We start from the raw sequence: 21,669 nt of genomic DNA on the forward strand, positions 1-21,669 counted from the left end.
TGGCAAAATGTCGGGTCGGGATACTATTTAGTTAGGGTCAGGCCGAGCCCGACCCGAATCGGGCCAACATCGGGTCGGGCCCAATCCGACCCTACCGAAATAGTTAACCCCACAATTCAATTCTCATTTCCCACCACCATTTCAACCAATTCGGCAATTACTCAACAATTTCAAACACAATTCAATTCCACTTTCCACAACCATTTCAACAAATTCCACGACTATTTCAACCTCACACACAAATCAATTCCAAAATCCAACATGAAAAACACACGATGCAATTAAATTAAAAATACACAATGTAATTCCACAACTATTTTATTCATACACAATTCAATTCAACAACCCAACATAAAAAATAAAAAAACTCATGTCTTATATAAATAAAAACACAATGCAATTAAATTAAAAACACACAATGTAATTTTACAACCATTTTAGTCATACACAATTCAATTCAACAACCCAACATAAAAAGTAAAAAAAACGCATGTCTTATACAAATAAAAACACAATACAATTAAAAAAAAAAACACACAATGTGTGATGTTATGAGGATGTGTTGTGTGCGTGTGTTACTTTGTGTTAGTTTTTTTTTTTAAATAAGGTTGGGTTGGGTCGGCATTAAGCCTGACCCTGACCCTAAATTTATTCGAACCTTAAAATTTTGACTCTAACTCAACCAAAAACTTAAAAATTCGGGTCAAAATTCTAAAAATTAAAATCAAATCAATCGAGCCAAAAATAAAATCGAACTAAATTATCAAGCCTATTTATAAATGCATCATTGGCATAAAAAAAAGTTGACCTTGTTTTCCTCAACATTATACTAGTGGCAATACACTCGGTAAACGTAACGACATTAGTATTTCTTCATCACTGAAACTTATCATCAAATGATGATAAAGGGTACTGTCGTCAGTGGCCGTCTCTCCTTTTGGGTGAGGAAGAAATGATGGTGAATATTGTGAACAAAAAGTAAGCAAATCTTGGCAGATAATGGAGCTATCGTACACCGTTTTTGCCTTTTGATATCAGAATCACATGGCAGCCATGCAAGTGGCTCATATTGGTGGGGACACTGTCATCATCATTTATCATTTATCATATATATTGGAGGTGGTGGCCATAGCTGCTAGCTCGGCCCCCACCAGAGTTGCCACTCAAAAACCAGCTTAACTAAGGACGAGCTTAACATCTTACCTGAAATATATATATATATATATTCAAATATATGCTTCTTTGCAATTAATAAGGGGAATTGATCAGGGTCTAAAGAGTTTCCCTGCGATATTACCTAGATAGGTAATACTATAGATAGTTTAAGTTCATTAATTACTTGACAATTAATATTTAATTGCTACACACAAAAATAGATAAAAAAAAAAGTAAACTATAGAGGAAATTAAAGAAGAATTTTGTCAATCATTAAAACTCAATGAATTTTGAAATCATGGCCGGCCTTAAGAGCAAACATGATTAAAAGAAAGAAAAGTGGAAAAAGAAAGAGACAGAGTAATAAGTACACATAGTAATATGTTTTGAAAAAAAATTATAAAATAAGAGTAATGATTGAACTAGTATGATTAAATTTGCCGAATTATATATCTCTTGAACACTGTATTTTAGTTTTGAAAGCGCATAAATTAAATTATTTGGTAAAAAATTGAAAAATATTACTGCTCACTCATTTTTTTGGTTTGTTATTATTAACTAATTACTTTACTTCTGACTTTTACTTAATATAAAAACATTTGAAATTAAATATTTGACAAACACTTTTTTTAATTTAGTTGCTAATATTTTCGAGCCATACATCCACTTAAAAGTCATAGAAAAAAAGGTCGAATTAGAACACCTTGCTAACCTAATCTTTTTATGAGCAAAATGAATGTGATTGATAATTAAATAGTAACTTATAGTTTTAATTAAGGGACACTTGACACAAAATCTTTAAATATTTGAAGAGAGCTGATCAGATATAAGAAGAAATTATCAAATCTATAGCGAACTGATTTTGGATATTATTTCAACATTATTTAATAAATAAAAATGCATTTATACTTTATATAATATAATATTAAGTTATATTAAGTTATTATAATAACTAATATATATAAATACATTATAATATGATATAATATCATTAATAATTTAACATAATATTGTAATATTTTATTATTTAATAATAGTATATTATTAAATAAGTTTTATGTTATAAAAATAAATATTTAATACTTAATTTAAAAATTTACGTTTAACATTAATATAGAGTGATATTATTTTAATATAATGAAATTCAGACTACCCTAAACATAGTATTAAGTATTATTTTACAACTTAATTAAATTTATAGTACGATGGGGGTAATACAATTACAAAGGCATCGGCGATAGCAAAGCAGTCCCACACTCATCCTCTATAAAATGTAAATGTATTAGACAAAATAATAACAAAGCAGGCAACGGGATCTTTTTCATTCCCAAGCTCTGCACATATGACATAACCAAACCCCAGCTCTCTCCAAACTTAGCGGCAAAAGCAGCAGCCTCCTTATATCTATCTAATAAGGACAGATTGCATTGATACAGACTCTATACACTCATCTCCCACGCGAACGTGATGGCATTGCCGTTAATCTTACTCACTGTCTTTCTCGCCGTTATCTCGGGCGTTGGCGCCTGCTCGCCATCGGACAAAGCAGCCCTCTTAGCCCTCAAGTCCTCACTCAACGAACCTTACTTGGGCATCTTCGCCTCCTGGACCGGCGATAACTGCTGCACCAACTGGTACGGCGTCAGCTGCGACCCAACAACTCGCCGAGTCACCGATATTTCGCTTCGTGGTGAGTCCGAGGACCCCATATTAGTCAAAGCCGGCCGCAGTGGCTACATGACTGGGTCCATTAACCCTGCCATTTGCCAGCTCGACACTCTTTCTACCTTAGTCATCGCCGACTGGAAAGGAATCTCCGGTCAGCTGCCATCCTGCATTACTTCGATTGCGTCACTTCGTGTTTTGGACCTCGTCGGTAACAAATTATCGGGTAAGATTCCGGATGATATCGGGAATCTTCAGAAGCTAACTGTTCTAAATTTAGCCGACAATGCCGTCTCTGGTGAAATCCCATCTTCGCTTGTTCGGCTTTCTAGTTTAAAGCATCTAGATCTCAGCAACAACCAACTTTCCGGCAAGATACCGGCGGATTTCGGAAATCTGAAAATGCTGAGCCGGGCTTTACTCAGAGGAAACAAACTTACTGGGTCAATCCCGGATTCTATCGGGAACATGTATCGGCTTGCCGATTTGGATTTGTCCACGAATCAAATATCGGGTCCGATACCGGACATCTTGGGCAAAATGCTAGTCTTGTCAACTCTTAACTTGGATAGCAACTTGTTATCCGGTAAAATACCGTCCACGCTTCTGAGTAATACCGGTATGGGAATCTTAAACTTGAGCCGAAATGCTCTAGGGGGAAATATACCGGACGTTTTCGGGTCAAAATCCTACTTCATGGCTTTAGATTTGTCGTACAACAATTTGAAAGGTCCGATTCCCGGTTCGTTATCATCATCGGCATATATCGGGCACTTGGATTTGAGCCACAATCATCTCTGCGGACCCATTCCCGTCGGATCACCGTTCGATCACCTTGAAGCGTCGTCGTTCGACAGCAACGATTGCTTGTGCGGCAACCCATTGAGGACTTGCTGATGTTATTGATTCCGATTATTGTGTCCGAAAAATCGGGTTAATTATTGTTTAGTTACATGTTGTAATAGTGAATGTAAGCGTTTCTATGAATATGTTGTATGCTTATCATCAGTTTATGTTATATATATTAATTAATTATATGCTTGAACTTGGATGGCGTAAGAGATAAGGTACAAGCAGTAAGCAACATGCATGCACGTGAAGGAAAGTTGTGGGCGTGGCAGGGATTCGATGTGGTGACATAATAAAATAACGTATTTGATACTGTAATTTGTGTTCAAAGATTGAGATCAAATTATTTAAGCAGCATTTCAGTTTGGGATTTTGATTTTAAAAAAAAGGAGAAACAAGGGGGGTTACATGCACGTGCTTAACAGCACAGAGCAAACCTTCTTTTGTCTTTTGGGGGTCGGTGCATAGGATTTAGTTGGACCGAAAAGATGGCTAGCTTTCGGCGGATTATCCGAGTTGATCTACCAATAAAATATGAAGCGGGCTGCTGCCTGGTACCCGGTGGTGGTAGTCTTAATTTCAGCCAACCAATTATTAAATGCACCTGAGGCTACATTGTGGGGGTGGAATTTAGACGCTACTAGCATTTATGCTGCGTTGGAGTAAAAAGAGGGGTCAAGTCTAATACACTGATGCATCGTGGTCGTGCATGCATGTTCATAGCTGGATATAGAAAACATTACCCCACGCCACAGCCCCACAGTCCCACTTCGCTGACACTCACATTTAATCAACTGTGACATCCACCAAAACCATAGTGGAAATGGTCCAATTCATGACATAACTTCTCTTCCTTCTGACCAAGGGGTTTGCTATGAGATGTTATAATAATAATTTTACTGATATATTTACAGTTCAAGACCAATTACAATTAATTTTATTACAGAACAATCCAAATTTTTATTCTCACAAATTTAAAGAAATATATCTACCCTACTCATCAATTTGTGAGAGAGGAGAAAAAATCTGGGCATAATGTTGGGACTGGAAGGTGTGTGGACGCCAAGAAACTCTAATTTAAAATGCAACACTTTCTTATAATCTTCAATGTCCAAGAGTGTGGTCAGTTTTTTCCCTCTAAACTCTAAAGGGCGAAGATGATCATACCTTCAAATAAATTACAACTGTGGATTCTTTCAAAGTTAGATTACTGTAATCAAACTGGCATCCAAGAGCGGTATGTATGGCCAAGCAATCTGAAGTCCCTTGCCCATCAAAATGCACAAAATTTAATGGCGACACCTGATACACATGTAGATCACAATAACAAGTACTAAAAACAGCAAGCAAAGAGATAAAAGAGTTGACACATATTTTTCTTTCATTTTTACACATGGTGGAGCCACCGAAGCATGTGAAAGGACCTCTAGGAATTGCATCTAGCTTATCCTCTAAGAACCAAAATACAAAGGTTTAAGCAAGCAGTTTTCCTACTTTTACTAACTTAAAAGTTATATTAACACATCCTTCCCTCAGCATCTGCGATAGGGCAAAACCAGAAATCAGAAACAATAAGATGTTCGAATAGGAGGAGGAATCTCTGTCTGAAAAATTGATTCATATACAATAACCATGATATATACGACAGGCTGGTGTAATTTGACAGGGAATTGATATTCAATATCAATAGTGGAGAGAAAAAATGCAAGTCGTAGCAACAAATGATATTCAATCATTCAAGTAAAACCAGTATGTTGATTCAATCAATCAAACAAGTTTCATGACAAGGCTAACTGGCTGAGAAAAAGCGAGAGCATAACCAGGAATTGTACAATAGTCTCAAGCCTGAATTAAATATTTTGAAGGATCCTAGTCAAAAGGGGCATTATGATGTGGAATTGGGTAGTTTCAAATTAGTTCATATAGGTGTTACCAGAGAAACCAAGATTGTGAAGCAAACTGGAATGGCATCTCAAACATATTCCCACCAGGGTGTATGTATAATTAAACCTATGACATTGTCTAGGAAATTTCAACTGGACAAAAAACACTGTAAAAGCTTTACAATGACTTTCCCTATGCTGATCCAAAGACATATAGTTATAGCAATGGTGAGTAGAGGCATTCTGTTGATGCTTTAATGATTGACCTTGGCTGCTGAAGGCTACCACTGTTCCACCTTTCCAATAATTTTTCCTATATGGCTTTCTTAAGATTCCGAGACAGTATGAATGAAAATTAAATATCAGCCAGCCAAAATAAAATTTCAATGAATCAATTTTCATACACAAAAGGATCACATTTCAGATTCAAATCCAATATTCCAAAAACCTTCAGGAGTCAGTGGAGGGATATATTTATACCGATGCCTAGATACACCTTCATGATGCTCACAGCGCAGAGTTTTCTTGCTACCATCACTTTCCTTGCCTCCATCACTGGGAAGAACAGCATCATAGAATTTCTTGCACTGCTTGCATTCAACTCCTTTCAAATTTTCCCGCTCAACCTTTTTTCTCACCGGTTCCACATACTTGAAACCTTGTTTTCCAGCAGTTGGAACTGGATTCTGCTGTCTTTGACGACCAGTATCAATGTTCATATCCTGTGTTTCGTCATCTGAGCTATCAAGGTTCATGTCTTTTGCAGCTGGGTCAGGCCGATCATGAACATCTTCTTTCATTACTTTGTTCAAGTTTCCTCTTATGTTCTCAAAGGGAGTATCAAGAAAATCATCATGAGGGTCAGGGCCACCTTCGTATTGACGGGATCTGGTTTCTCTCCAAGAGGATGCCGGTCTCTTGGTACCAGCTATAGGGGTGGATTTCACGTTTGAAGGGCATTTTTCTGTGACAATGAAACCAGAAAAAGAAGAGTGGAAGCTTGAGGTCTGAACTGATTTCGCTTTTTTCTCATTGTCCAAGTTATCACTTAAACCGACTTCTTTCTTCACCTTATTTATCTCACAATAAGCAGCAGAAACATCTGAATGTTTGTCTTCAAGGTATAAGAAATGAGAAATGAGAATCAGAAGATATAATCCCTATGTGTAACTGGCCTGGGGTTTAGGTGTGCATGAGAACAAAAAATACGACCAAAACCAAGAAAGTCTATACCCCTTCTCAGTAAAGAATAATCAAAACAAAAGTTGAAGCATATAATTTCATGCAACTAGAATTCACCAAATAAAAAGAAGAAATGAATTCTCACCAGGAAAAGGTATGGGATTCCTACGATGCGTCAATGAATCACTTTCCTCTTCTACTTTGTGTTCAGAGGTCATTTTGTCTGTTGTTAGACCAAACTTTGCACAGATGTAATTGTATTGAGATTTCAGCCTTTTGTAAGCATCTATGACATCCCTTCTTTTCTTCTTCTCAGCCATTAACTCGGCGGTTTTCTGTTCAATCTCTTGAAGTAACTTGTCATTTGAATCCATCCCCCAACCTTGCTTGCTGCTTTTTTCACAAAAATTTTTCTTTAGCTCATTAGCTTTCTCCTCCAAACCCCTTACTTTATCCAGAAGCAGTTGCTTCTCTTTCTCAAACTCTTGCTTATTCTTTGTTATTTCAGAGGATTTAAAATCGATTTGTTGAAGCAACTGTTCCTGCAATTTTCTTCCCTCCTCAACTTCCTCTGTCTTTTTTGTGAGCTCCTCTTGGAGTCTACTGACATTCTCCTCGAAAACTTCAAATTTGGTTAGAAAACATTTTTTCTCTTTTTTTTCATCAGCCAACAGCTGTTCGTAATGTGAAATATCTAAGCTTAGCTTTTCAATCTTTTTAAATAGATTCTCAGTCAACTCCTTTTCCCTTGCTACTTCTTCAGTCTTTGCACCAAGCTGCCGTTGCAGCTCATCAACTATTTTCTTGTGGCTATTCAATTCAGCAATAAGTGTTTTAGTCTTTTCTTCATGCTCTTCTAGTTGATCGCATTTCTTCTTTATCTCACAGGCTTTTGATTGAGCCAACTGGATCAATCCTTTCTGCATCTCCTTTCCCCCTTCAACTTCTTTCGACTTAAACTCAAGTTCTTGCTTAAGCTCATTGATTTCACATCGCTGACTTTCAAGTTTCACGAGTAGTTGACCCGTCTTCTCTTCTTGCTCCTGCAAAAGCTTTGCCTTGTCAAACTTGAGGGTCTTGTTCTCTTCAACAGCCTGCTGCTTTTGAAGCTGAATCTGATTCATTTCAAATAACAGCTCCTTCTCCTTGTCTCTCCATGCATCTTCAGCAACTTTCCTAGCCTCAGAATAAATTGCCTGCAAGCTTTTGGAATTGGATTGGAAATTGGGGTAGATCTGGCTGCAAAAAATGTACTCAATCTGAGAAATCCTATCTTTTGCTTCCTGAATTGTGGCCACCAGTATGGTACTAAGTCCAGAGATATAATTTGTGTCAGTAGTGTCAACAATAAACCCTTGTTTTGGAGAAATTTGAATTTGCTCCTGCATATCTAGAACAAAAAGAAAACTGCATCTGGATCAAAATAACCAAGACATTGAAATCCAACAACCGAATGTAATTGAATCTAACAAATGAATGTAAAATATAAAGTTTGTCATTCCATTTTAATGTGTTCATTGATAATGTTGACAATAGTCCCACGGTACGGTCATGGTGTAAATAAGAAAATGACGCTCAAATTCTGAATAATTCAGTATGTGAAGAAGAAATGAGAGCAGAGCACATCAAAACCTTTCAAGAAATATAAGCTCATACGGAAAGAATTCCCTCAGTTTAAAATTTATATCACCAAAAAGAACCAACAACAATTAACTCGTCTTCACTTTAAACGAACTAATAGCAACCCAACGACAATTACAGAATTAAAGAGAACTGATAAAGCCTAGCTTTGTAAACATATCTAGACTAGAAAAATCTATAGCAATTAAAAGTTGAGTTGATTTCGGAAACTTGTGGCTATTGAATGATCTCGTTATCTCAAGAACCAAACAAAATTCAATGCTTATTATGAAAGAAAATGGATAACGAAGAATAAAAGTGGAGACAAGTACCTTAGGAACGGAAAACTATCGCGACTTCTGTAATTCGATGCGGATCTCTGTCACTGTATCTGAATCCGACTGGATCAGGCGGAGTCCAAATGTCCAATCTCTTTCCTTCCCGCCTTTTTATACCTTTTTTCCAAAAGCCTTCCCGGGCAAGCTTTTCGTTGTCTGTGCGCTTGCGCCGGCCCATTTTCTTGTTTAATAGTTTTACAGCTTTCCAAGCAACCTTCTCTCCACTTCCGTGGGCTGGGCCTCTCCTGATTATCCATTTTCATTTGTCTTGGATCTTTATGAACAGAAACAATAATTTTGTAGCATGGAGGAATGCTATAATTGAATTTTTTAAAAAATAATAATTTAATTTTGGACTTTTTAAGCTGCGGTCATTATATTTAAAGTTGAATTAAACTCAAGGTCTATCACATACGGCTGGAGGATTTGCTTTGCAATTTGATTATGCCAACGGAAAAATAGAATCACATTCTCTTTTCAATACTAGAACGGCAAATTAAAAAAAAAAATTACACTAGTATCTTTGAGGAATTAGAACGGCAGTATTTTGACGTTTGCTGCATCAATCTTTGAAGCAATTGTCACCAAGTGATGAAAGTACTCCCATACTTGCAATTGCATTAGTCTGAAATCTAAAACCCCGACGCCACCGAATCTAATCATATCAACTAACGCGCGGGCACCATTGCATCAATAACTGGTAGCTAAAAGCTGTAATTAAATATTAGCGTGTCTCTGACCCTGAAGACTGCTCACCATCATATTGTAGCCTACTAACTCATCAGAAATCCAGCCAGCGGACAACAAAGGAAACAAGCAACATTATCAAACAATATTTCATATTTCTCAGTTTTCCAGGCAGTCATTCAGTTCAATTTATATCTTAAATCCAAGTATGCCCAGATGAACACCCCATTGACATTTTTGTAAACTTCAGCTCCAACCTTGGATTTCTGTGAGACTGCTAGATAATGATTTGAAAATAGCCCAAATGACAAAAAATAAAAACATATCCGTGCGTGAATGAATGAAGTATCAGAAATCTTAAACAGGGTAAATGCATAAAACACAATACGTTCACGAAACCTTTTTTGGCCCAAGGCAGTTCTAAAAAGTAAATCCAAAACCAAAAAAGCAACTGAATAAGATAAAATTATAGCCAAAATTTGGAGTTCCTTAGCTAAACAGAAAGGTTGCTTCAATCTTCCTCATCAATGACCTTGGTGCCCAACCCCTTGAGTCCTTCTGAAGGGATCTCGGCAACAGTGACGAGAGAGTAGAACTCTTCTTTGGCATCTTCCTCATCGTTTCTCTTCCGTGCAACGCGAACACGAATTCTCCTTGGTACACTACGGATACCACGGCTCCACACTTGCTTGTTGAGCTTCACATCCACCCTAACATCAGTTGTCCGCATGGCTTTTTGAGCAAACTTCCTAATTTCCTTTATGGCTTTTGGAGCTTTCTTCTTGAAGGTGCTGCACAGAATTGGAAGACCACACTTATCACTGAGGATTATATTCCATAAGCCAACAGGGAAACAAATCAAAATAACAATGAAGAAAAAGGAAACAGCATCAGTGGTATACACAATACAACTCAGGGCTTTAGCTTGAGGCAATAACTGATAACAAGGGAAGAATACAAAAAGAAGTGATTTCATACACGAGCAGTGTAACAAATCTGAAAACGCCACTCCACAAAACTAGACACCTTAATGCCTTTGAGACCGAGACCAAAACCAAAGTCAAGAACTTCGGCGCAATAGAGCATACTTGCTAATGAAATTTTTCACATATGAATCCAGTTAAATTATAAGCAAAAGTTTGAAAAACATTACAATAACTCCAACTACTGGCTAGGAAAATTCACTGTTATTGCCGAACACAAATCATTTAAACAACAAACTATTATTTTCCCATAACAATTCATCAAAACAATAAGAAAATCCCAATTACCATAAATGAAACGGAGTATAATCAACTACACAAGATATGTGCAGCCCACAAATCACAGTCAAGTATTTATCAACTAACATGTAACGCAATCAAACATCAAGTCACGATAAACAATTCAACTCATCTTAGGGTTTATTTCGATTTGAAACCAGATCTAAACAATTTAGAAGCACCCACAAGAGAGATAAGATTGGGAGAAGTACCAGCCATGCAAGCGTTTGTGGAGATTAATGGTATATTCGCGAGTGACGACCTCTTCTTTTCTTCCTTTACCAGCTTTCTCCACCATTGTTGTTGCTTCTTCTTTTTCTGCTCTCGAGCTTCTACACTCTGCGTCTGCGGCTGCTAAAACAAAACCCTAGAGCGCCACAGCAATAAATATAGGGGGTTTCTTTTTTCACAAAATGCCCTCCGCTTCTGAAATAATTATGTATAAGTAAGGTCTTGAAGGCTAATTTTGTCATTTCAAGTCAATCTAAATGTAAATGGATCTGGAAATATTATAGTGCGGGGGCAGATAGTAGATTAGTACCTATCCTAGTAGTTAGAACTAAACCATCAGTTGGATCAAAATGTGTTTGGGCCAAGGCCCAAATCCAATCAACGCACCTTCTCTAATATTGCGCGTCTTTATGGCACAGCCGTGAGTTTTTTCATCGTTTGTCGGTCTGCGCGCGTCTCTTTCAATTTAGGGTTCTTGAAATCACTCAAGATGGTAACTTTTAAGCTTTCCAGATTAATTTTTTTAGCCAAAATTGTATACTCAGAAAAAAAATAATGGGGGGGGGGGGGGGGGTAAAGAAAAGATAAGAAAGCTGCTACTGTTTATTGATAGTATCGTGTTTGATAACATGGATTTGTCTGTGTGATTGTGTTTACAGTCAGGAAGAAAAGAAACAGTTCTGGATTTGGCAAAGTTTGTAGACAAAGGTGTTCAAGTGAAGCTCACTGGTGGTAGACAAGGTACTCAGAACTACTCCACTTTATTTTATTATTCGGAAGCTGCTTATTGTATAATAATTTAATCTAATTATCAAAATTCTAAAAATGCTCTTAATTGCAGTGTTGTCATTTTGATTTATCGTAGATTAAGATACATGTGCTAGTTCTAAGCTTTTGGGTTCTTTAGTGAAGTTATATGATTTTGATTTGTTGATTCAGTGTGATAGCTAACCTGGAGATGCGACCTTTTTGTGATTATGGTTACAGTGACCGGGACTCTAAAAGGGTATGATCAGTTGCTAAATCTTGTCCTGGATGAAGCTGTAGAGTTTCTAAGAGGTAATCTTTACAATGGCATATTCGTAATTGTTTGCTTCCTCTTAGTGTGTTTCTGAAAGTGCGATTGCATAGGTGCACGTGTATGTGTGTGTTTTTATCCAAATGTGTCATTTTTGTTAGCTGGTTATGCTTATTTCCTAATCATTTCTGCTATGTATTCTCTGATGCATATCATAAAGTATGCTGAGGCTTTATATTTATTGACTTGATATTGCAGTGTTGCTTGCGTAGGGAGATTGTCAATGAAAATTGAACTGTAGCCAGACCTGCTCAAGTAAACTCATGTTATACAATGCATGTATGACCTTAGCTCTTGCCTATATGGCTTACATCTTGAGGTTTCCTTAAGCATGATACCGCTGGTAGCATGATATATTGAGTTCTGTTACCAAATATCGTTACCTCTAGTGTAAGGTCCTTGTTTTCTTGGAGCAAACTCTTGTTTGGGTTGCAGTAATTCCCGAGACCCTTAGGTCTAAAAGTAACACTTCCTATTGGATTGATTTTACAATGAATTTTTTAAATGCGAGTGACACTTCACGCCATAAGCAGTGGTTAATGTGCATCACTATTGTAGAGTCGCTACGCACAAGTGGATCCTAGAGTTGACCCCACTTTAGATCAATTATTTAGCTACTTTAAGGGGTCTGTTATCACTATTGTGAACAGTCTACTATTTTTCTAGGATTGAGTTTTAAGCTCCAATTTCATTTTGCCTTCTGTTTGCTACCGACTCTCCTTTAGCCAGTCTATACGGAACTGCTTTCAGCATTTGCTATTGAAGTTACAACTATCAATTTCCTGTCTATTATTTGTTGGTACAAGAATTGAATTATAATTGTTGAATTGTGCTGCAGATGCTGATGATCCATTGAAGACTACTGATCAGACCAGGCAACTTGGCCTAATAGTATGGTTTTTTTCCCCCTCAGTCCCCCTTTCTTTGTCTTGTTTTTTATTTCCTCTTTTTTTGGAGGTTCTTGGGAATGGGGTAGCTTGCACATATACATCAAACTTGGGCATGGGTTTGAGAAAGTAACTTGGCTGTTCTGTGTCATTATGACCCGCATCTACAGTAGTGATGAATTATCTAAATGCTAAGGTCAACCTAATTGGCTTGTTTTAGATCATATATGATGATCATGAGTTACGACCATATTGTATCAGTGTAATAGTTGCTACCTTTTTTCCTAGAAGTATAGACATATTAAAAATGTTGGGGAAACATTAGCCTATCTGATGCGTTATTGGCTCCAATTTTCTTTGTATTGGTAACATTCTGACAAAGTGTTATTCTACTTAGGTGTGTAGGGGAACTGCTGTGATGCTTGTGTCACCAACTGATGGTACAGATGAGATTGCCAACCCTTTCATGCAGCCAGATGGAGCCTGATATGTCTTGTTTCTCTTTTGAAATTGCTAACATGGATCTGTATGCCCTTTTGTTGCCTGCCGGTCATTCTTCTTTACAAATGCCTTATTGCAAAATAGATAATTTCTTATGAAGTTTGTTTTAGTCTACTCTTAGCCCGTGAATCTTTCTATTGTATGAATTTAAGCAGTAAATCTGTAACCTCTTTGTGCTTAAGTTGAAATGTGCATTTATTTGGAATATCAGTTCTCGAGTTATATTGCGTGCTGGCGTTGGTTTCATATCAACCTATATCAAGCTGACCAGAGGGCGCATGAAGCAATATTGGCATAAGAAAGTTTTTTATGTCTCTGTTGAACGCAGGTGTTTGTTTTATGAATTGGTTTCAACTTCTTGAGAAAGGAGAAATTGTATTCGGTCTTTAGTTGATGCAGTGTGGGTAACCAATCACATGGTTTGTTCAACAGAACCCTCACCACCTTGTTGTTTCTTTCTTGTGGACACAAATAGGTGCAAATTTAATGAGAGAGAGAGCAATAAAATGAATCTTTCAACTTTCTAGATGCATAGTTGGCAAAGTGAAAGAAAACATAAAATATGATTTAATATTCTTTGTATTAACTTGTGCATCTGTTCATATCCTTTGAATTAACTTATGCATCCGCTCAAGTTGTTACTGGATTCGCCGTTGATGCTCAAGTCCAATGAAATAGCCAACAAGAAGCACTTTCGGTTCTTTGACAGCTATTTTTTTGCTTTTAAAAATTGTTGCCCGGACCTCTTTGTGTCCACTTTTATGGGCAATTGTTTGATTACTTTTTTTTATTATTTTTAAATCGTGTGTTTTTGGAGTTCATCTAAATTTACACGTGGCTCTATTAGATGATCGCGTTTTAAAATCAGTACCAGATTATTTGTTTGGCACTTGTAGTCATTGATTTGTGAAAGATTGCTGGGTCTACGGCCCTACGCACGAGTTGCATGCATCAGTCTGTGAAATGGTCCAAATTGTCGAATAAAACAAGGAGAGTACGCTAGTGTTTGAAGTACTTTTTACTTCTCTTGATCAATTGATTTGTAAACTAATGGATGTCTTTTTCGCAATTGAAATTTAATCCCATCCTCATCCGGGTCAAGATTTGAGCTCTGTATAAAAGCATTGAAAGTTGCCAAAATTGAAATTTGACCATTCTATTAGAAATTAAAAAACAAAAATTGGTGTGTGATGGATGTTATTCTGCGTTATTACAAGGTTTTGTATAGAATTTACATAGAAAGGAAAATCCAAACAAGCGAATAGAGATGGAGCCAGAAATTCAGTTTATAGCGGGTAAATTAACATTCAATTCAGTATAAAGGATCACATCTTCAATTCATTGGTCATGTTTTAATTTAGTTCACGGGGTAGAGGTTTAATGACTGAATGCAATTTTCAGAGCTTTTTGAAGCGAGTGGGGGGCTACAACTTCCCTTTCTATATTACCGAGTTGGTGTGTTTGTTTGTTTGTTTAAATTCATCTTCATATCATTCTAAGAGCTGCAACGAGGTGATAATGACGCAAAATTTGCAAGTTATTCAGATCTTGGCCTGAAAAGGGTTTCACTAGGCAACAAGTCTGCAACTTGAAAATCCGAGGACAAATAATATTGATCCCAGCCAGCATTATCATGTATATAATCAGTGGGCAGAAAAAGATACATTGGTGATCATTACAAGTCACCTCGCAAGCAGTAAAATTTCAATTTGTACACCTTATACAAATAACTCTAATAAGTGACAATTGACTTGGCTACCCAAACCCAATATCCCACGTCATTGTTTAGTCTTAATGTCTGAAATCATCCAAGATAAGTTCCAATTTCTAAGACCATGTTATTGTAGAATTATTATCGCGGTAACTTCCTAGTACTTAACACTTCTATTGACTTTTTAATAGATTGGGGAATAATTGATTTTCAATTTTTGTACCTCATATTAACTCCAGGTTAACGGAAAATTTTCTATTTTTTAACAGATGGTAGAAAGTGAATCAGTATTAACCAGCCGTGTTTCATGGGTCTAGTGGGAGGGACACAAGTGGAATGCAAATGGACCAAAATTAGATGTTTACTTTGATGTGTCTTTATCCTTTGGACCTTGATGGCTGATGCCGACGTCAAAAGGCAACCACTCACCAAATCTTTTTTAGCCCAGCTCATGCTTGCTGCCAACTAGTTGCTGTATTTGGCTTCTTAATTTTCATTAAAATATAGATAAGATAAAATAGATCTTATTTATTTATAGTGTCACAATTAATGAAAAGTTCTTTCACACATTTTAGATGAATTATCTTTTTTGTAAAATAGGTTATAAGATCTTAAAAGGAGAAGGATTCCCATAATTGGATACCCAGCCATACTCCACTTTTTTTTTATGGGAAACAAGCCATTATGCTAAGGTCCCAGCTTTAATGTACAAATAATAATGTGTTTATGGAATTGTGATGTCCATTATTTAGCTAAACATATAATAGAATGCCCCTGCCTGCCTAACCCCATTATCATGCTCTCTAATTTTTAGATTCCAATTTCTAGCTTTTCTAACTCTGCAAAGTGCACTGCATATAGTCAATTCCCCCAATTATCTATTAAACACCCCCACCAAATAAGTTTCTTTTTCATCTCAAAAGAATTGACTTTTAATGGATTACTAAATTTTAATTGATAATCAAAATATCTCAAATAGTCATTTCAATGCCTGTCAAAATTATGTCTAGACTCTATATGTGTAAAGAACGTTTGTACTCGCAGAGAAAGAGATAAATTAAACTCAAGATTTTGCCTTAAAGAAAGGATGTTCCTACTCGTAAAGGAAGATATGCCTACCAAAAACAAAACTTGAGCGAATAAATCACAAACCCATACATTTAATAAATAGTATTAAAAACAACAAATCTCTAACGTAAAACGTGACTAAAACGAGATCGGTAATAAACCAACAAACAAAAGCATGAAAACCGTGATAAAAATCCAAAATCAAAATTATTCTTACACCAAACACAATTAAATTTGAGATCTCCTAAACTCTGAGCGTGACAATATGATAGAAAAATCACCAAGCAACTAAAGGTCAAATCATTTATCTTACTAAAAGAAACATATTTTCTTAAAATTTAGATTAATAATAGGCTTTTGTTATGTTAAATAATCATATAACATATATGATTATGTAACAACTGTTAAATTTTCATCCAACGATTGTGAAAATAATATAATTTTATTATCTTATATTTTTACAACCGTTAAATTTTCGTCCAACAACTGCTACATAATTATGTATGTTACATAATTATATAACATAACAACCTCCTTAATAATATTATCTTGAAATATTATTATATGGGTAAGCGGGTTAATTTACCCTCCAGCATAGTAATGAAATATTATTATATGGGTAAATGTGTTAATTTACCCTCCAGCATAGTACCCCAAGAGAAATAGACCAAGCGCCCACAACTGATGTAAGAATAGCAGATAGCCTCTAGTTGGTGAATGTCTGACAGCTTTTCGAGGTACCGAAAGGACACGGCTGCAAGTTATTTTATATTTTTATTGTTTTATTTCTTTAACTTTCAATCACAACCGTTGGTCATCACACCAATTTCTTGAGATCTCCATAATCGTTTAAACAAAAAAGGAACCAATTACCTTACGCAAATGTTCCCATCACACCCAACTAAAGCTTTACAAACGGCCATTTTTTTTTTTATTTCCTTTCAATATACACACACTCTTTTATACCGTCCATACGTGGCAGCGTCACATTGGACCTGCGCAAATGCGATATCGTATCGACAGCGAAAAATAATACGATATTTTGTCCACTAGCAAATAAAACTATCACAATAAAAATAAAAAATAAAAAAGCACATGTCATTTTCATTTGTCCCCACAACTTTATAATCCTTCCAACCGAGTTTCCCAGCTTCATAACCAGGCCGACGATAAAACCCACAAAAGCATTACAAATTTACATTCACATGCCATCATAATAAGAGCTTATGTTTTGTTCATCATAATTCCTGACACAAACAAAGCGTGAAAGCTAAAATTAAAGGGAAAAAAAAATTAAAAATCTGGACAGAAATACAAATATCTTAAAACCACAATAATCTTTTTCATTTCTGAAGAAACAAACTCTAGAAAAGAAAGAAAATTATAAATTATCGAAAGAGAAACAATTCATAAATCTGATCAACTCTCTCTCTAAAACCCTCTTTCGATCCTTTGATCACCATATTCCTGAGGAAGAGATCTGGCGAAATGACATCGTTTCATGATGTGTATAAATTGATCTGAATTTTTGACCTTTCAATCGTGTTTTCAAATTAAGCTTTCAAACTCTAACGATCTTGGCAGCTTTGATCACCGGATTTTCTCTCGCGATGGCGTCGCGACCGGCCGATTTATAATCATAGCTGCAATCGTGACGATCGGAGTACCGATGTTCGCCGCAGAACAGCTCCCCGCAGCGACATCTAAATCCGGTCAATCCAACCTTTCGTCGACAACCGGAGCACCGATTCACAACTCGTTTCTCTACGTTGGCTTCCTTCTCTCGCCGATCCGTCAACTCCTGATTTTGACCGGTCGTACCGGCAGCATCGGATGACCCAGACCGGATGATAGGCCGAGATCTCAAAGATTTCTCGCTAGAAAACTTTATGATCGCTACACCGCTTCCTCCGCCGCCGCCGCCGCCCGTACTCGAACCAGCAACGGCGCTTGCGGTGGTGGTAGCGGTTGCGTTGAAACATTTCTGGCACATATTATTTGTGGCTGGATTTCCGGTGAAGCCACAGTTGTTTACGCAAAGAGTCAAAGTTTCAGGAACCTTGAACTCTGTCTCTTCTTTTTCTGTTTTCTGAGCCATTTCTGAGAAAAACTCTCTTTTTTTTCTCCAATTAAGAGCTTTAGAGACAGAGGGGATTAAATCGAAGAGAAGTGAGAGTTCTAGAGAGAGAGGGGGTGATGGGGCGAAGGGTTTGGTGTTCGAGAGAGGAGAGTGGGGATTTGAAGGGATTGAGAGGTCGGTAATGGCAATGGAATATGGACCTCATAGAGACGCGTATCAAACATTTTGTTGGTGTAGTTTTACGGAAATGACCTTGCCGGTTTGGGATTTACTTTATTCTTTTGCTTGTTCTAGATTGAATCTGACGTGTTAATCGTCATTATCGAGAAAGTATACAATGTCATAAAGCTTATTTTAGTTATGGTGGAGCCGCGATACAGCCCTGTACGTATTGGACGCGAACTTGGTCCAACTTTTCGGCCGAAACTGTGCCAAATGCAAGAAATACAATAGGTTCTGCTAGGATTTTACAATACAACAGTAAACTTGCTTGAATTTTAAGCTAGTTAGATTTTGCTCATTGTTTCGATCTCCTGAGCAGCGTCACCCCAGCTTTTTATGATCTAGTTCCAGAAGTTTAATTAAACGAAGCTGCAAGTATTTTGAACTTTTAAACCAAATTTTAATAAAACAAGATTAACAACATGAAAAATCTATCATGATACATGGGACCTTTCAGATTTTTTTAAGAATAATAATATAATCATAAATTTTTATATAAATTGATGTAGCGTTAATTTATTAATTAAATTAGATATTTTTTAGCCTATATAATTTATTTTTATTATTTTATATTTTTATTTAATTAATAAATTAATATCACATCAATTTATATAAAAATTTGTGACTGTATATCACTTTTTTCTTAATAACCCTTTCTATATTCCAAGCAATTATCTTATAATTAACATTTTCGCTGTGTGATATGGGCGGAAAGAAGAAATTACCTGTTTGTAAGATTGATTAATCAAGGGGCAGTATGGAGAATTCGTCATTTCGACGTACCCCACAGTGTGTAATGTTTTACAGGGTAGCTTTAAGCCGCCCAATCTGACCGCTCCCATGTATGTAGGTCCAGCGTTTCCACTTCTAACGGCGTCGCTTTCATTCTTTCAGGGGAAAGGGAAAGACGTCTCTTTCGTTAGGCCGTGAGGTACACGTCTGCTTCACACGTGTCTCGGGCTCCGCGATGACGTCTCTGTGACTGTGCCTGCTCCCATAAGTGTTTTTGCCAGCGCATTAGTACTGTCATTAGGCATAACAAAAATAGTTTTTTTGGGTTCGTTTATCTGATAATTCTGACTGAATTAAAAAGAAGAAAATCCCCCCCCCCCCAAAAAAAAAAAAACAATGGAGTTGCTGACCTGAATCACTTGTGATTTTGTTTAATGTTTAGCTCGGAAGTGGTGTATCCGGATCGGTCGGCTGGTGTGGGTCCAGCACATTGACTGGGTCTGTGATGTGACTTTGTAATTACAAGGTCAGACAATTCTGATGGGGTCGTATGCGTGGCGACTGTTCGGTGTAGGATGGAAAGTGTGATGATAGGGGTGGCCACACGTGACTATGCCCCTTACAAGATTTGTCTTTCGGCCAATTGGATTTGGAGGGATAGTCAAGAGTCAAGACCGACTTTATATTATACGCTACACTGCGTCGTACTGCATTCTGTATACGCCTGGAATGTCGTGAGCCATTGTCGTTGATGTGCGAGTGTGACCAATATATTAACCGTATACACTGATGAGATATATATATACTATATGTACATTGTAATTCGTATGGTTATTGGTAAGCGTTGTAAAAGCCTCATCATCATACATGATCGCATGACGAATGTGTACAATAAAAACAAAGCTCTTCAACAAAAACATCTTGCACTTCTTTATCATTAACATTTGATTTGTTACAATAATTTCTATTTCAAGGATTCATCGCTTGGTTATACACAAACTGCTGCTGGGTAATGAACTTTCAGCAACGTACAATGTAGAGTATGGAGGGGTTTTTGTTGGTTGGCCTAATCAAGATGATAGATGCAATAGAATATTAAGACACTTATTAAAGTCTATAAATTTTTATAAGACAAACTTGCCACGTCGAGAACTTGCATGAGTTATATTTCAAGAGAAACTCGTTAGAAGAGCATATGTGTACTTATTGTTATTTATTAGCCAAGTTTTCTACATCCAAGCAAAATTATTTTAAGGTATGAGATAAAATATATAAAAGAATATTTATAAAAACTGTAAAATAAATAAATGAACGAATACATACCATAACAATGAAGATTCAACGACGGTTATGCTTGAAGAAAAAAGTGTTATAGTGCTAATGAAAAAAAAAAAACGTGAATTACAAAGAGACATAATAAAATTAGGGATGTTTTTAGTATATATTATTATTTCTTATTCAGACTCTTTTCCATTAAAATGAGACATAATTTTTTTTTTCAGATGTAAATGTCTAAAATTCATATAAAAATTTTTAAAAAAAAACAAATAAGTAAATTTGAAAAAACAGTTGAAATTTACAAATTTTCAAACTTCACATGTTTAACAATTTCAAAATATTACCAGATCCAGTCTATCAATTATGAATTTCAAAAATTTTCAATTCGTTCATTCTATGGAATTGGATAAAATTGGAGTAAATTCTGATCGCCCCCTATCATTATAAACTAATGCTATGTTGCTATACGAAAACTACACTATAAATATCACGCTATAACTTACATATATTTTCGTTTGTTTTTTTCTCTAAATAAGAACATCGAATTTATTACAAGAAACCAAAAGGTACATTGTATTACTACTAAAAACGTAATGGACCTGAAAGTTTATTGTAGTGTTATCAACTTATCTCTGCATTGTAGATAAATATGCTACCATGCCTCGTACTGATCGCCAACCTTATTTTTCTAAATAATATTTATGAATCATAGGCATCATATCAATTGAAAAATATTACATTTTTATGTATTATATTTTTTTAAACTCCTAGTTAACAGTATATATTTGAGTCATAACTTAAATTCTAATATTATGTGTCACTAATAATGAATTTCATAATATAAATTTACTTAACTAGTATTTAATAGATGAATAGCACATAAGTTAAGATTTAAATTACAAACTTAATGTTGGACTACCTAACATTACTTCTCAACTAATACTCTCTAATCCCACCTAATTATTTTTTAAATTTAAAATAAAATATTATCTATAGCACAATATTCGGTATAATCTACTTTATATTTATCTAAAATTCAAAAATCCAACTCAAGGTTTGCTGTTGATTTTAATCTAATTAATTAAATAAGAGAATATTTTGTATTAAAAACCCACAAAAGCATATTTATTAAGAAAAACATTATGCCGTTAAAACTCCCAATATATATATATATATATATATAGCTAAATAAAAATCTGTGACTAGGGTAATTATTGAAAAACGAAAAATGCAAAGAAGT

At 35.9% G+C, this 21,669-nt stretch overlaps 5 protein-coding genes across 8 annotated transcripts; 2 read left to right on the top strand and 3 right to left on the bottom strand.

The window, feature by feature from the left end:
* Positions 1-2,401: 2,401 nt before the first annotated feature.
* Positions 2,402-3,865, top strand: LOC102625927 (DNA damage-repair/toleration protein DRT100-like). The gene has a single exon (XM_006482843.4). The coding sequence runs from the start codon at positions 2,623-2,625 to the stop codon at positions 3,715-3,717; it is 1,095 nt and encodes a 364-aa protein (XP_006482906.1). The 5' UTR covers positions 2,402-2,622; the 3' UTR covers positions 3,718-3,865.
* Positions 3,866-4,587: 722 nt separating this feature from the next.
* Positions 4,588-9,016, bottom strand: LOC102625466 (protein gamma response 1). 4 transcript variants are annotated; one of them, XM_025100951.2, is made up of 4 exons: positions 8,687-9,013; positions 6,880-8,124; positions 6,033-6,666; positions 4,588-4,971 (listed from the first exon to the last, which is right to left on the bottom strand). In XM_025100951.2, exons 2-4 carry the CDS (start codon positions 8,120-8,122, stop codon positions 4,959-4,961), a joined length of 1,890 nt encoding a protein of 629 aa, XP_024956719.1. In that variant the 5' UTR covers positions 8,123-8,124; positions 8,687-9,013; the 3' UTR covers positions 4,588-4,958. The 4 variants fall into 4 exon arrangements, with proteins under 4 accessions (XP_024956719.1, XP_024956720.1, XP_006482905.1 ...); XM_025100952.2 differs by lacking the exon at positions 4,588-4,971 and adding an exon at positions 5,007-5,208; XM_006482842.4 differs by lacking the exon at positions 4,588-4,971 and having other exon boundaries at positions 5,902-6,654; positions 8,687-9,016.
* Positions 9,017-9,716: 700 nt separating this feature from the next.
* Positions 9,717-11,055, bottom strand: LOC102625183 (60S ribosomal protein L31). The gene is made up of 2 exons (XM_006482840.4): positions 10,854-11,055; positions 9,717-10,170 (listed from the first exon to the last, which is right to left on the bottom strand). Exons 1-2 carry the CDS (start codon positions 10,937-10,939, stop codon positions 9,891-9,893), a joined length of 366 nt encoding a protein of 121 aa, XP_006482903.1. The 5' UTR covers positions 10,940-11,055; the 3' UTR covers positions 9,717-9,890.
* A 150-nt stretch (positions 11,056-11,205) lies between these two features.
* Positions 11,206-13,548, top strand: LOC102624901 (sm-like protein LSM7). The gene is made up of 5 exons (XM_006482839.3): positions 11,206-11,365; positions 11,532-11,613; positions 11,860-11,931; positions 12,789-12,841; positions 13,235-13,548. The coding sequence occupies exons 1-5, from the start codon at positions 11,363-11,365 to the stop codon at positions 13,322-13,324; spliced, it is 300 nt and encodes a 99-aa protein (XP_006482902.1). The 5' UTR covers positions 11,206-11,362; the 3' UTR covers positions 13,325-13,548.
* A 3,887-nt stretch (positions 13,549-17,435) lies between these two features.
* On the bottom strand, positions 17,436-18,385 carry LOC102624620 (zinc finger A20 and AN1 domain-containing stress-associated protein 5). The gene has a single exon (XM_006482838.3). It carries the CDS (start codon positions 18,213-18,215, stop codon positions 17,679-17,681), a length of 537 nt encoding a protein of 178 aa, XP_006482901.1. The 5' UTR covers positions 18,216-18,385; the 3' UTR covers positions 17,436-17,678.
* Between the last annotated feature and the right edge of the window lie 3,284 nt (positions 18,386-21,669).

This window comes from Citrus sinensis, chromosome 4, assembly GCF_022201045.2.
Source record: "Citrus sinensis cultivar Valencia sweet orange chromosome 4, DVS_A1.0, whole genome shotgun sequence".
Classification (NCBI taxonomy): domain Eukaryota; kingdom Viridiplantae; phylum Streptophyta; class Magnoliopsida; order Sapindales; family Rutaceae; genus Citrus; species Citrus sinensis.